This window comes from Xyrauchen texanus, chromosome 3, assembly GCF_025860055.1.
Source record: "Xyrauchen texanus isolate HMW12.3.18 chromosome 3, RBS_HiC_50CHRs, whole genome shotgun sequence".
Classification (NCBI taxonomy): domain Eukaryota; kingdom Metazoa; phylum Chordata; class Actinopteri; order Cypriniformes; family Catostomidae; genus Xyrauchen; species Xyrauchen texanus.
The window spans coordinates 13445373-13461714 of record NC_068278.1 but is presented as its reverse complement, the minus strand read 5'-3'; the positions used below and the strand labels follow the sequence as shown (position 1 = coordinate 13461714).

The window sequence follows — 16342 nt, the reverse complement described above, 5'->3', positions numbered from 1 at the left end:
CAGACTAATATGATAGCATTGTGAGTAAACTCAGGTTCAGGTTTAAATCAAAAGAGGGCAAAAAATAAATACATGAAAGTACTAAAATTGTGAACTTAAAGTCTTGTGTGTGTGTGTGTGCGTAATCTCTCATACTTTGGTAAACGGCGGCTTGTGTTTTGTTTCAGGTTGACGTCACAGGCCACAGAGGAAGATAAGTGGTAAGGGGAATTCTCATGTCCACGACCGACACATTACATCATCTCAGAGTAAACACTACTGCCACATAAACTAAAACTCAATATAATATAAAAAAAATTAAACCAAAGACTGTATTATTTAGTATTATGTAATACTGGGGTATTGTACTATATGGTAAATATTCTGTACCATGTTATATCACTTGCAAAAAAGTACCATAGAATCTGATACCATGGTAACAAGACAGTACTTTCAATTAAGGGTACACTGACCTAAAGTGAGATATCATTATTTCATATACAGTAGCAATAAAAGAAAAACATCAAAGTACAGGGATCTGCAGGCCTTAAAAAGATCAAAAAATTTCTTAAATCGCCCTTTTTGCAAATTAAGGCTTTAAAAAGGTTCAGTCGGAGCAACAAGTCTTATGTTTATAAGGTCATGTCATTTAATGTTATGAGGGATTGTTTTCTCTTTGTGTTTAAGTAGGGTGACCAGGTGTCCCATTTTTTTGACCAGGTGTGTCCCGACAATTCTCTAAACAATGTATTTATTGTCAAATCAATGCACATTGATTTGACGATACTTTCCTTCTAGTTTTTCAACAAATGAAATGTATCTGGTTACTACGGCAATGACATCATGCGATTGGCGCGTGCTCTTTGTCGTCCTGTCAGTCAGCGCTAGTAATAAATGCACCAATAAAAATTTGTTTTCAACAATGAGCTGAAATAAACCGATCAATTTCTTAGTGTAACTCGTGAATTTGTAAGCGAGTATTTTCAGTCACTGTTAATGTTCATTTCCCCATGAGCACAGAGGTAAATCAGTCAATGTCAGATTCAGACAGATACACTGCAGTTTTAATGTAGTACAAGGACTTCTATTTTGAGATGTGTGGGTTGTATTTTGATTTTTTGGTTACAATGTTGTGAATTGTGTGTTAAAATATGTACCTGACATGACAAGTAATTTCATACTTACACATGCAATATGACATCATATGGATAGAATAGGCTATGTGAAATTTGTACTTAAAAAAAAAAAAAGCTAAAATGTGGTTAAATCTTAAATCAAATATACATTTTCACAAACTATATGGCCTATACAGTTAAGTGCATAAGTTTCCACACCCCTTTCAGAAAGGATACAAATAGCCTATTAAGAGATACAATCTATACATTTTTAATGTAGTACTGCCCTTCAAAAGATACATAACACAAAATGTACTCTTATGTACACCAAATCATCCTGTTCACCCCTTGGTGGTTCTTGTGTTGCCTCCTCCAGTAATTGTTTGCATATTTTGTAACAGTTGTGTATGAGTCCCTCAGTTGTCCCAAGTGTCAAAAGCTGGATCTCATCATATAGCTACTGAAGAACTAAAATGTGCAGAAGATGCTGAGAAACCAAATAATTGTACAGTAGTTGGGGGGTTTTTCTTAAGAAAAGTGGACATCTTCACTGCTCTGGACAAAGCAGGGATTCATGAACAATTATTACACAAACAGTCATTGATCATCAAGAAAGCAACACACCATATTAAAAACCAAGGGAATGTAAACTTCTGAGCAGGATAATGTGTGTACAGTCAGTTACTATTTTGTCTTGTGGAATATATGTGTCAAAATGTCTGGTCACCCTGTTTAAGTTATTTTAGAGTGAAGCCTAGGACTAACTTCTGCACCACACAGCTTACATTAGATCGCTAAATATTGATTGAACAGTATACTGTATAGGTGGTATTATGTGCTGCTGCATCTGTCAGTAAGTGACACAGCAGTGTTGTAGAGGAATATATCTGATAGAATGGGTCTGATCAGAAGGTAAAAGTTATTTCCACATTCTGGTGGTTGGGAGCAGAGGTATTCAAGCCTTAAGATACTTTTTGTAAAATTAGTTGTGAATAAATATATGACTCTAGACAAATACATTTAAAGAACATATTGACGTGTTGTGTTCCCTTCAATTGATTCCTTATATTCCTTATAATTTATTCCTTATAATTTCTTTAGTTGGTCTTAAAGTCTTCAATGTAAAACCTGCAGAAACCCTGAAAGTATATTAGGCATTATTAAGCTTAAAAACCAAAATACTAGCTCTGTAGCTCAGGTATTTAGTGGTGTGTAATTACTGCAGCATGTGACCGTTCAGGAGCCCTTATGGGCGACAGCGGAGACTAAGGTGCTGTATGTCCTCTCAGATGGCTCACAAGAGCATAGAGATAGTGTGCGTTCCCTCGCAATAGTTTTCGTTCCCTTGCAATAAGTTATTATTCCTCCCAATAAGTATTACGTTTCCTCACGATAGTGTGCGTTCCCTTGCAATACGTTTTGCATTCCCTCTAGTATTAAATTACTGTAGATTTACAATGGTATTTCTTGTGTTTACTATGGCTTTACTACAAATACTATGGTGTTTGTATTAAAACCATAAAACCCACAAAATTCTGAATTATATTTCCATAGTTTTCATTTTCCTCTATTATCACTATGGTTTTACTACAATTTCAGGGTTAAAATATGGTTACTATAGTAAAACCATGCTACATTTATTGTGAGGGAACGCAAAACTATTGAGAGGGCAATCAAAACTTATTGCGAGGCAAAACTTTTTCAGAAAAAAAAAATCCTCTAAGGGTCTTCGTAAGTTTTTGTCTTTGATTTGCAAGTAATTTTTTTTCTGTGCTGCTGTTGGCACTGTTGAAGGCCTGTTCATACCAAGCGCAATGCAGCAAAGTGACACAAAACCACGAGGAATATTTGCTGCAATTTGTGGCATTAAAAAAAGTCACAAATATTCATCAGTTTGAGTATAGTTTTGCTGAATGAAAGCAAAATGTATATATCAAAATGGTCTATATCAGTAGACCATTGATATCAATAGCTTTGAGTGCCTGTTCCTTGCACATGATGCAAAAGTAATTTTTTGGGGTCAGGGAGTTGTTGTCACCAAGCAAACAAACCAGGGAAATGTTGAGATAAATATTTCTCTCTCTGTCTCTTTTTTGCATTTTCTCTTAACAGTAGCACCATGCAGTTTGTGATACTGTCGTATATGAAGCAGTTGGGTGTAAAAGTGAAGGAGTCTCGAGGGCTGGATCACAAGCCCAAACTAATGAACCTTTTCCCTAAAATAAAGGTACAAACTCAGCAAACATCCTCACTCAGTCTCCACATGACTGCATGAAACCAGTGAAATCAAACCAGTCTCTGTGTCCCCTAAACAGAAGAGTATAAAACCTGAGAAAGATGGAAGCGAGGAGAAATCCAAGAAACCAAGATTTTCTAGTGTCTTCCCTCCAAGACGGCCGAGCAGGATTGACGCTTCATCGCGTAAGTTGATCGATTCATTTTGAAAGTCTTACAGTAGCATAGTAAAATGATGTGTAAATACTGGTACACCAAGTCTTTGCAGCTATTTAGTCATTATCTTGTAAATATTAAATGAGTTATTAAATAAATAAGCTATTTACCTCTCTTCTTTAAAGGGAACTAGTTATGGAAAACAGGATTTTGTTTCAATATACTATGTAGACACAATATGTTTTTCTAATTCTAAGGGTCAGAGAAAGTGGTGAGAAATAGTCATGGTACACATGTACAAAAGATGTGTAATATAACAAAATATACACAATATGACCTCTTCCAGATCATTTCTTATGAAAAGCCTCTCATCTGCAGTTTTGGTTTGGTTTCTGTTAGTGGGAAATCTCTGTTTGACATTAATGAATTCTTTGTGAAAGCATTGTGTCAATTCCCTTTTTGTGGTTTACATTTAGCTTGTAGACACACACACACACACACACATATAGATTTTCAGGGTAACCGGCTTTGACGGTCAAAGAAATGCTTGAAGGATCAAAGAATATTAAAATGGTTATTTCCAGGCCTGGAATGGTCATGGAAATGAATAGAATCTTAAACATTGGGAATTTTTGTCTTCAATTTAAAGTCATTATTCTTGGCTTTATAATATTTAAAAGGGATAGTTCACCCAAAAATGTAAATTATCTCATCATTTACTCATTTTCATGCCGTCCCAGATGTGTATGCTCTCTCTATAAAATATTTTTTTAAACTTATGGAAATTGAAAGTAATTGGTCAAATGGTGAGGGGACTCTGGATTTTGCATAGATAACTTAATCAGAATGAGAGTAACACTCTCTCTGTCGCTGCAGTCAGCAAGGCTCTGGAGCCAAAACAGCGCTCGCAGAAGCCTCAGCTGCCGTTGGGTGCTGGGGAGCAAGCAGACGGGTCATCTCCTTCGGTACGGGGCAGTCAGTCCAGTGAGGGCTCAGATGGCAACGCTGCTCTGATCACATCACCTCCTCACAGTGCACCTGCAGCACAGAGCACAGACAGCATCAGCCGAGACTCTGACACTGGTGAGATGCTGTAACGACCATCTGTTGTCCTCCTCATCCACTCTTTCAAGTGCTCTTTTACACACCATTTTTTTTAAATCACTATTACTATTGTTCATGCTTGTGGATATTTAAAAAATCTGTTTCAAACCCATTGCGAAATTCCTCCCATACCATTTGTGATTGATACCTCAAATACTGCATCTTGCTGAGGAGAGCTGTGCTATTACTTTTCTAAGCAATCTCACAACCTTCAAAAAGCAACTGAATGCATGAGCACTTGACTAGAGCACTTCCTATAAATTAAACGAGCCCTCTTTTCTGTACTATTGTGCATTTCTACTTCCTCTCCAGCATCAGCTTCTAGCTTACTCTTAAATCTTATCAGTGTGACACTACAAATATTGTTGGATCTTGTATGATATAAATTGCTTGTGATGTTCCTTGTTTTTAATTAGTTTTGGGTAAAAGCATCTGCTAAATGATAAAAAGTAAATCAGATCAGATTTATGATATTTGCTCGGTGGACGATATAAAAAGGGTGAAAAAGTCCCACAGATTAACCTTGAGAGAGGAACCTGAGCCATAACTAGGGACCATAATATCATATAACCCTTTTCCAACGAAATTGCGATTATTCTCTTGCTGAGCATGTGCTCGGCTGGTTCATGGCCTGGGTAATCTGGAGTCTATTGTAAACCGGCCGTGCTTTTCCACTGACCTGAGAGCCGAACGGTGACGAACAGGTTACTGTCTACATGGTAGTTTAACGTGACTGCCTCAAACATAAAGAAACCTGGTGCGCCACAATGTGTATGTATACAGCTTTTACTCTTGTTTTTGAGGACATATTTAAACATATACAGTGAGGGAAAAAAGTATTTGATCCCCTGCTGATTTTGTATGTTTGCCCACTGACAAATAAATGATCTGACTATAATTTTAATGGTAGGTTAATTTGAACAGTGAGAGACAGAATTACAACAAAAAAATCCAGAAAATGCATGTCAAAAATTTTATAAATTGAATTGTATTTTAATGAGGGAAATAAGTATTCAACCCCCTCTCAATCAGAGATTTCTGGCTCCCAGGTGTCTTTTATACAGGTAACGAGCTGAGATTAGGAGCACACTCTTAAAGGGACTGCTCCTAATCTCAGTTTGTTACCTGTATAAATGACACCTGTTCACAGAAGCGATCAGTCAATCAGATTCCAACTCTCTACCATGGCCAAGACCAAAGAGCTGTCCAAGGATGTCAGGGACAAGATTGTAGATCTACACAAGGCTGGAATGGGCTACAAGACCATCGCCAAGCAGCTTGGTGAGAAGGTGACAACAGTTGGTGCGATTATTCTCAAATGGATGAAACACAAAAGAACTGTCAATCTCCCTCGGTCTAGGGCTCCATGCAAGATCTCACCACGTGGAGTTGCAATGATCATGAGAACGGTGAGGAATCAGCCCAGACCTACACGGGAGGAACTTGTCAATGATATCAAGGCAGCTGGGACCATAGTCACCAAGAAATCAATTGGTAACGCACTACGCCGTGAAGGACTGAAATCCTGCAGCGCCGGACAGAACATCTGAATGATTCAGAGGAGAACTGGGTGAAAGTGTTGTGGTCAGATGTGACTTTTTTTATTGCTGTTATAGAGTGAAGAAGTACTCGTTGCTGCAGATGGTAGCTACTGTTGTTGTCCGGGAAAACTTTACCATGGTGACAAAACATTATCTCGCCTTCTGTCACCTGATGTAATCGGTTCCTGCGTAGAGACCAGCATGCTTTTGGGGTCAATGTGAAACCAGGTTTTCGGGCCCCGGAACTGCCTTTTCTGCAGTGGAAATGTGTGGAACGGTTCGAGAATTCGCACCGGCACAGGATACCGCACCCGAACCATGTCGGTGGCAAAGGGCTAATAGAGGCTTGACTGTCCTGAATCTTTTCTCTTCCTCTCTCTCTTTCCACTCCCTCCCTCCCTTTCATATTTCAGCTCAATCTCCAGATATGTATTAAGACATATTTGTTTGTCTGCTTTGTTATAAGCCCTCCTAGTCTTTGTTTTCAGGGTCACGGTTCGACCGCTCAGATCTGCTTCTAACTTGTAACGGTGGCGGCCCCTGTACTAATTTTAAATAACACAATTCGGGTGCCAGACAGGTTTAGGCCTGTCAAAATTAATAGCTTGCCCCAGATAGCTCTAAAAGCCACCAATTACATAAAATAAAACTATAACAAAATGGTGTAGCAAAGCATAATTGTATTTAAATAAAGAAAACAGTAAACAAATAGGCAAGGAGTCAAAGACTCAAACAAAATACCATACCATGGTTTACGGAGAGTTTTGCATGTACCTGTTTGGTGACTGTGGGCAATGCTGCAGGACACAGAGCGAGAGTCCAACACAAGGGAATAAAGGCAAGTCAGAAGAAATCAAGGTATTTCCTGGCGCTTCCACTATAGACCTTTATTTCACCGTCACACTATGAACGTGGAGCTCTTCGGCAGTTGCAGATCCCACGAACCCATGCCACTCCACTCTCACTGAAGAAGTGCTAACAACGGCTATGAAGAGAATCCAGGCCTCACTCTCTGGTGATAAGCACTGTTAGATTTCTCCCCTTGTGGTTTCGGCCTCTCTTCTCCGATCACGTCCCTATTCCATATCACAGTACACAAATCAAACCTTCTCCTTCCTCAGCTTGGCACACTTTAACTTCCCATTAAACCAGTCTCATAATCTCTCTTTTCTTTTTGGGCCGTCAACAACCATCTTCCTGGTTACATTTATAGTTGCCTTATTGTTGTCACCTGTTAATATGACGAGCAGCCATTTTAGTTTGTGGTGGTGGATCCTTAAAGGGGCAGCGCGCATTTCTGCTCTGCCACAAACTCGTCCTTTTCAGGAAATAATTGGCCTGTTTTCTTTCAAATTTGCTTTAAATTGGAGGTCTTATTTTGCTGGATTAAGATGGAGAACTTTTTTCTTAGATGTTGTAATATTAATATTTTCTTTTTGAATGCACAATTGGAATCAGTAAATAAAGCAATTGGTGTTTTTTGTTTCAATGTTGATGGTCAAAACATTAATAACCAGCAAAGGCCATTTTTAAGATGAGTCTATCTTACAAAGCTCCCCCTCCTCTGCGCTGAATTCTGAGAGCTGATAGCTTATGTTGTTCTGATACGAGTTGTGTCTCTGGCTGTGGATCAGGTGGAGTTCCCTTTTCAGCACTGCCCCGACTGGGAGAGAGTGCTGTCTCAGGAGACCCGCAGGACACGTCGTCTTCAAACACTCACTTTGACTTCAGCCCCTGTACCCTGGAACATCTGCAGGAAGAGGAGCCTGAGATGGAAAAGTGAGTCAGCCAATCTGCATCCAGAAATTCCTAATTATTTTTCAAATCTTCACTGTTTTGTAAGTGCTTAAATCGAGACTAGTCAATAACTATAGATATATAATCATTGGTTACAATTAGGTATGTCATAAAATATCAATATATCGATTATTGATTGGCACGATATTTTATCAATATATTTTTGTGGCATAGATATATTAACATATATGACATTTAAATCAGAAGTATAACTTGCATGCTGTCCAATTCACTCAGTTTGGCTTCTGTTAAATGTCTGGCATAATAGCATTGGGAGACCACAAGGGGGTGATATAACATTTACTGAAGTAGGTCACAAGGCACAGGTATCACAACATAGGGCAGGTATTTTAGAGCTCCTTGCACAGGACGTTCAATGGAAGACTTTATTATTTTTATACACCATAAACTAAAAACAAAAAATGAAGATTCATTAATGATGGGGATTAAATATACTTTGTTATATGTACAAATAATATGCTTAAATATGCAATATAACAATTACAAGAAGGCAATTTCAGAAGTCATACATATTAAACGTCACAGTAACTTCACCAGACAACAACGATCGGGTAACACAAGAGTTATGTTTGATTCATAAGAGCATGACAAACAATATTAGCTTCATCAACCCTACCAGAAAACGTATCCAAGCATTACAGCAGGTAAACAACTTTGCCAAACGGATAACAGATAAACATCCATCTAGACTGCAGCAATGCTTCCCTGAACTGTGTGAGTGTGACTGAACTGATTTGAACAGTGTAGTTAGTTTCTCCAGCCGGAACACGGGACAACCGACACTTCTTTCCTGTGTGTGCGGACATGATGTAATGACATAAGGATGAACGTCATAAGCCAGCAATTTCACACCAAATCGAACCCGACAGCTCAAAATACAAATAATTTTTATAGGCTTACCTTAGTGAATTGGGGAAAAGTAGGGACATTGTTTTGAACACTGATTGTATATGTGCTTGATCAGTACTGGCAATTTGTTCATTTTTAACAAAAACATTTTTTTATATAGTTCAGATTTAATTTTCTACAAGATTTAAAGTTGTGTTGATAAATATGTTTGAAAAGACAAAGACTATTGCTCAATGGGTAGCCCTATTTTTATCTGAAAAAATTTATATATCCTGATATATAAATTGATAATCAAAGGGAAAATCTTCCGATTATCGATGCATGTAAAAGGCATTGATCCTAAGCTGATGTTACAATCACATTTCTGACCTCGTACCTAAATGGTTTGGAAAATTCAACATTGTCACAGAGAAAATCAATGTGATATAGTAGTAATTTGTATGAATCTAGTACTCATTTGTCATGTAATAAACAAATAAATATATATCCTGTGATAGTAAACTTATATAGATATGAAATTATCATAAAAATTTGATTTGTGGAAGTGTAAAAAAAAAACAAAAAAAACATCAACACCGGTCTTTATTGACCCTATACACTAAAATTCACTACACTATTCAGAAAAGAAAGGTTGAGGAATACTAAAGAGGTTTGTGGGCGTAACCCCTAAAAATGGATCAGGTACAGGGGGGTGGATGTTTGAAATTGCGTACCCAATGTATATACATCAGGCCCCTGGTGTTTACATTTCTTGCTCCATTGTAAGCGTATCTGTTAACGTTACCATATTCTAGCTTGGTTGTCGTCATTTTGTGCCCTTATATCGTTTGTTGGTTTGAAGTGTTCGGGTGACAATCACAATTAATTGCATAAATTTAAATGTCCCAGACTAAGTCACCTAATCCATCCTTGTAATTGGCAGAATTCATACCCTTAAAACATTCTAATTTTGGAAGCTTTTCTTTATTTTGGATTTGCATTAAACATTCCTGCAGAAGATACTGACAAGCAGCTGCTCTCTGATGAAAATCATGCTGTTTAGAGTAAGAACAGTCTTGTCTATCTCTCAGCGTCCATGCCAAAGGCCTCACAGCTATATCTGTTCTCTCTGTCTCTGAGGTTGAAACAAAGGGTTGTAGTGTAGTGCTCTCCTCTATAAGTGATCTTATTAGGACAGACACTCTGTAAAGATGGATGGTAAGGAGCTACCTCATGACTGGGGCTCTGGAGGAGACAGAGGGAGTAACGATGATGACACGGGGCTTTTAGAAGGTTTGTTTAAGGTGTTGGTAGTGTTGTAGGGTAATCGGACTGTGTTTTACCTTTCAGGACACAAGACACAGGGACCCCCAGGCCTGACCGGAGGTGAGTGATCTCTTTGAGTGGTTTATCGATATGGAGTTTGAGTACCTTTTTAGGTAATTCGGGGGCCATATTTGTAACGTGTGTGGGCCGCTACAATGTTTTCAGTCATGCAAGTACAGCTCCTATCTACTTAAATGTGGAAATAATGAAATCTCCTTAAATATATGAGTGGGGTGTTTCATCCCCTTTTAATTTATCTGGGGGTTTTATATTGCCAATGCCAATATCAGGACAGCAAGATGGCCCATAGGCCAAATAATTGTAATATTTCCATTACACAACAATGTGTATTTAACAGCAAATGGGAAGTTCACAAAATTGCTTAAATTGTATGATTACATTTATTGCACTTTATTTGACATTTAAATATTTTCTCAGAATCAGGTGAATCTATCACTTTTTTTTAATCTCCAAACTTTGCATGGGAAAGCATACAAAAATGGCCGATTAATTGGCCTGACTGATATATTGGTCTATCACTACTCTTATATGTACAACCATACGTCAGTTTTTTGGAACTATGTGGCAGAGCTTTGACTGTCACTTTTCACTTACTGTAAAGGGTTGATGTGTTTTTCGGTTTTGTGCCTTTTCTTCACTTGGATTTTTGATGTGTTCATTTTAGTTTGTGTTTAGTTATTTAGTGTGTTTGTACAGCAGAATGGAGCTGCTGAGCTCTGGAGATGTTCAGAGTGAAGATGATCAGGTAGCTGAGGTGGAGCTGGAGCATCCTCACTGGCAGACGCTGGTGAGCAGAGATGTGTTGGCCACACTCACCCCTCAGGAAATCAAGAGACAGGAAGTCATCAATGGTAAGTGACACCCTGAGCATTCGCTGTGGAGACGTGTGGTTCATTGTATGAACAGTGGTGAAGTTGTTACTCTAAACAATGTAATAAGCAACGAATGACTTTCTAGACTATATTGGAATTATTTATTACACTAATTACTCTGTTTGAACAGTAATCTCATCACACAATCTCTCAAATTTATATCAGCCTTTTAACCGTTTAAAATACACTAATTTAGGTTTTAAATGAACCAACGTAATTAACAAGAGAACAGCAATTGTAACTGGACTACTGAAACAATGTAGGGCAGGTCCTTCCATCATTACAGGGAAGAAGTAATATGTTTATACTACACACTGACCACATCTACATGTCCATAAGAATACAGTTTTATTTTAGGGTTTTTGCAGAAAGCGGCATTTTGGAACAAGAACGTAGATTTTCTTATGCCGTTTAAGGGACTAAGAGAAAGCGATTTTACACACCTGGGTTTCTCCCGGAGAATGCAGCTTATGTGGTCATGTTAACGCATAAGCTGCGTTCCTACAGGTTTTTGAAGAGTGTGCATGTGCTTGAACAGACCGAATAACAAACGTCATAGGATGGAGCCATACATCATATCAACAAGTCAATACATCACAAAGAATTCAACATTACTGGGAGTGCAGTGGGAAAGGGGAGAAGCACATACACTATAAACAGGGTCCAAAATATACTTTTTACCCCACCAGCCAAGGTGGCTGTTAGATGATGAAAACATTTACCAACCAGTCAAATTTCTTACCAGCCAATTTTATTTATTTATTTTTTTGGTTGGAAAAAAAATTGGTTGGAGACAAAATTGTTTAAAAGTGATTTTTTTTATTTATTTTTTTTAAGAATTTTATTGTTTTATTATTTATGAAATATTTGATTACCAGATAGTCCATTTAGAATACATTTTCAGATTATTCACTTAATACAACGATAACTAAATTAGTATTATAAACTATATGTTGTCATATGAACGAGTGGGTCTCATGAGTCTAAAGTATACTAAACACAGTAGCGGTTCTCTGTTAACTTGGAGTGAGTAGCACTTTGTCTCATCTCAAGCTGTAGATACAGTAGCATTGATAGTTGCTGCTGTGCTTAATAGTTATACAGGAGACACAAAATGTTTTAGTCTGGTTTTCTGTACGCATTGCTGGAAGAATGAACGTTATAGAACCGTTATCGAAATCAAATGTCATGAATATCATTCAGTTTGAATTATAAAGCGATCATTACCAGAGAACTTGTAATGTGTGCTGGTGGGTAATTTCACATTACACCCACATCCACTGGAAATTCAGAAATGTAGACATGCAGAGCCCCCTTGAAAAGAAAAAAGCACCTGCCAGAGTGGCCTATGATGCTGCAAAACTCACTGGCCAAATAGAGGGTGTTCATTTCGGACCCTGACTATCCACTTTATTTTTCAGAGAAACTAGGGCGCCGCCATTTATCAACCTTGAAATTGTACCATTTCCGGTATCATCCACTTCCAGCTATTTTATCGATACAAAATACTACATTATGCTGCTTTATATTACAGGCTGGCAATGTATGTCGTCATATCATCATTAATTATGATTTTCATAAACTCATTGGTTTTGAATGCATATAGTTTTACCGTATATTGCATTTTGCCATCGTTGTATCACACTGTTGCACAGGCAGAATGAATGAGAAATGAGATGTTAAACCGTGGTCCTGACACTCTGTAGTCATTAAAAATCCTAGGTCACTTGAAAAGCGTAGGGGTATAACCCCGATGTCCTGGCCAAATTCCCCCCACTGGCCCTTATCTATCATGGCCTCCTAATAATCTCCATCCCTGAATTGGCTACATCGCTCTCCTCTCCACCAATAGCTATTGTGCGGTGGGCGTCCTGGTGCACTATGCAGGGTATCCGCGGGGTCTTGAAAAGTATTAAAAGGTGATAAATCAATTTTGGGAAAATTAAGACCCTTAAAAAGTATTAAAAAGTCTTATCACAGCTTTATAAAGTCTTAAATTTTGAAATTATTTTTTCTGAATTAGCTGTCCAACAGTTTGAGTCCCAAAAACATCATAAAAGTGTGTGAATTTAGTCATTTTTATTAAAAAAAACGAACAGGTACATAAAAAACTAGGCTATTGTGGGTGTGTTCGTAAATTGCCTCTGAGAGCACCAGAGAGGGCAGGCGGGCGGAAGTTCAAAAGCACAATGTACGCTCTGGCGTTCCCAGTGCGTATTACAACGCACCGAAATGTTTTAAGAGAAGGTTGGTGAACTCACGAACAGAATGGGGAAGTGCAAATTTGCAGCGTCCTGGATGGAAATGCCGGACTTCAAAGAGTGGCTGCAGCCAGTCGAGGGAATGTCAGGGAGGCATATTGTACATTATGCAAGAAAAAATAAGTATTGTGTCAATGGGCATTAACTCGTTAAAGTCCCACATGTGTTGTGCTAGCCACAAAGCCGCTGCTAGACGCCGAGAGTGGCAGCTCTCCATCGCTGGCTTCTGTGGTAATCGCGTTGCACCACCACAACCTAGTGCCAACGTCGTTACACCACCGGCAGTCGCACCTGAAGCTACAGCTACGACCCGGGCTGTCTCTGCTTCCTCATCTTCTGCAGCCGACATCAGAGTGGCTCTGGGGGGCACAGCAACACTGCGTGCTGAGGTGTTGTGGTGTCTCCACACAACGGAGAAACACCATTCACTGAACTCAAACGGCAGAGGGGAAATTTGGGACATTAATGGCACAACTGATCACGAAGTCCAACATCCTCAGAAGACGTAGTAAAGAAAAACGGAACGAATTGGTCCAAACTGAGAAGCTGCTGGGAACAAAATCAGAAGAACTGAGGCACATGTCAGCACGATTGTTGTTGAGGGTGGAGCAAAGTTTTGTTTTGTTTTTTAATAAACTTTGCTTTGATTTACTATCCCAGCCTATTTGATATTTTTGTATCAGAGTGGTCTATAGTCTTTATCGCAAACTAAAACTGTTAAGTTAAAAGTATCACTGATGTAAATGGTTACAGCTTGAAGTGGCGGTGAGGTATTAAAAAATATTGAGAAGTTCTTGAAAAAGTCTTGAAAAGGTATTAAAATTAACTTCAAGATTCCTGCATATACCCTGCTATGGCTGCCATCGCATCATCCAGGTGAATGCTACACACTGGTGGTGGTTGAGTAGATTCCCCTATACTATGTAAAGTGCTTTGAGTGCCTAGAAAAGCACTATATAAATGTAGGGAATTATCGAAATGGAGGTTTACATGGAGACAAGAAACACTGCATCATCACAATTTTGGTAAAGTAAGAAGCAGGATTTATTACCTTCTTTTCAGTACAACAACACACAGCAACATGTGAATGATTTACTTTAACTATAAATGCTGAAGTTAGAAATGATCAAACATTGGGCCATCATTCTGCTGTACATCTGTGGTTGTGGGATATTTTTTAAACTTGTATCACTAAATTCTGGTACTATTATCCTTCTATTTATTTACATTGTAGTCAATAACAGAGGATGTTTTACACAATCGCTGGAAATGCAGCTGCTGCTCACTTCCACATTGGAAAATAAGGTGGATAAACTATACTAATTTATAAACACTAATGTAAAATATTGTCTGTCCCTCACGCACGTGTATATGTGCTTAAGTGCCCTGGAGGAATCCCGGAGTTTGACGTAAGAGGGAATTTGAGATAGGAAGTTACTTTAAAGTAATAAGCCGCTTTCTGGTTTCCATGTAAACATAGTCACACTCATGCATACCCATATGAGAATACAATTAGTTTTTTGTCTCATGTTCATCACAGAGTTATTCTACACTGAGAGAGCACATGTGAGGATGCTGAGGGTTCTGGATAGTGTGTTTCACCAGCCGCTGAGCAGAGAGACCATTTTGCCTCCTGCAGACATCAAAAACATCTTCACCAACCTCGACGAGATCCTTCAGCTGCACAGTAAAACTCATTAGAACTTTACTTAAACACTTCATTTTTGAAATGTCTGAAATAACACACATTTCTCCTAAACAAATTCTTCTTTCTTGCCTGTCTTCAGTATCCTTAATGGAACAAATGACAGCAGTTCGGAAAAAGACTGAGACTGTGGTCATTGACTCAATAGGAGACGATCTGCTGTCCTGGGTAAGAAAGAAAGATTTTAGAAAAATATTCAGCAAAATACATGTATTAAATACTCCCTTGAGGACGGCATATTTCTTTCCTGTGTTGATGTATTTCCTATTGAAACAAGAAGTTGGAGCAGGATGTATTGAAGGCCTTTAGTTACATTACAGCCATGAACCATTATTTGCAGGTGGTATCATCCTAAAGAGTATTTTATTGGACAAAGATTTGCATAATGCTATGAATGCAAGATGAGTCATCAGTATTTTGACATATTTGTTTTATGGAATAGAAAGAATGTAGAATAGAAACATCTGTTTTTGCTTCATGATAGTTTTGTCAATGTTTACACTGGCATATAGTTGCCCTCAAAGTTAACAGACATGGATTTAAAGCAATAAAAGGCCTATTTTGATCTCATGGGCTCTTTGAAGAGAATTTCCAGCTGGAGAAAATAGTTTGTAGTAGTCGGTCATGTTGGTTTTGAACATGATAGTTAGCTTGTTTCTGTTTCTGATGCTAGAAACCATCTAAAACCTTTAGATTTTCTAGGAAGGAAGTTCCACACTCACTCCTGTCTTTACACACAGTTCAGTGGGGAAGAGGAGGAGAAGGTCAAGAGAGCAGTGGGCACATACTGCAGTAATCAGCCTTTTGCACTGGAACTCATCAAGAGCAAACAGAAGAAAGACCAGCGCTTCAACTCCTTCATACAGGTCAGTGTGTCAACCGTTTAACAGTTAGTTGTTCGAACAAAATTATTTAATGGATTGAGTTAGCGTAAATATCCACCTGTAAATATAGTTTTATTGGTAACCATTGTTTTCCTTTTATTAAAAAAAAAAAGGTCAATGGGGTGTGTTATATATCCAGGGTATGGTAAAAGTAAAGTAAAAATAAATTACAAATTCAAAGTCATGCATTTTCTAGTGGAAACCATGCATGGAGAAAAGTTTGCGATGTGTGATCAAGAGCTGCAACAATGATTTATCATTTAATAAGAACAGAGAAGGTGATGACATGATTTTGTGGCCCAAAGTGTCAGATAAAGCTGAGGCTACACTGGACCAAAGTACAGAGATGGCGGGTCGTCCCAAAATATATGCATCACGGTGCCAACAGTCCTATTGTTGAATGCGTGAATCTAAAAGTGTTTCCAGGGAGTGGTGTAAGCTTTAGAAGATTAGGCCCGTTGTGATTATTAAATAATCATCTGATCGTGCGGTTAGTT

General features: G+C 38.3%; 1 protein-coding gene across 8 annotated transcripts in view; it reads left to right on the top strand.

The window, feature by feature from the left end:
- The window catches only part of arhgef12b (Rho guanine nucleotide exchange factor (GEF) 12b), a 98794-nt gene that overhangs the window by 68043 nt on the left and 14409 nt on the right, over window positions 1-16342 (top strand). For 7 of the 8 annotated variants that reach the window (XM_052097672.1, XM_052097665.1, XM_052097681.1 and 4 more), the window contains 10 exons: window positions 168-200; window positions 3207-3321; window positions 3410-3515; window positions 4362-4568; window positions 7765-7909; window positions 10127-10162; window positions 10820-10974; window positions 14797-14943; window positions 15044-15129; window positions 15702-15827. In XM_052097672.1, coding sequence (XP_051953632.1) covers window positions 168-200; window positions 3207-3321; window positions 3410-3515; window positions 4362-4568; window positions 7765-7909; window positions 10127-10162; window positions 10820-10974; window positions 14797-14943; window positions 15044-15129; window positions 15702-15827 — 1156 coding nt within the window. The remainder of the gene's footprint in view (window positions 1-167; window positions 201-3206; window positions 3322-3409; window positions 3516-4361; window positions 4569-7764; window positions 7910-10126; window positions 10163-10819; window positions 10975-14796; window positions 14944-15043; window positions 15130-15701; window positions 15828-16342) is intronic. The other variant, XM_052097647.1, reaches the window with a different exon arrangement.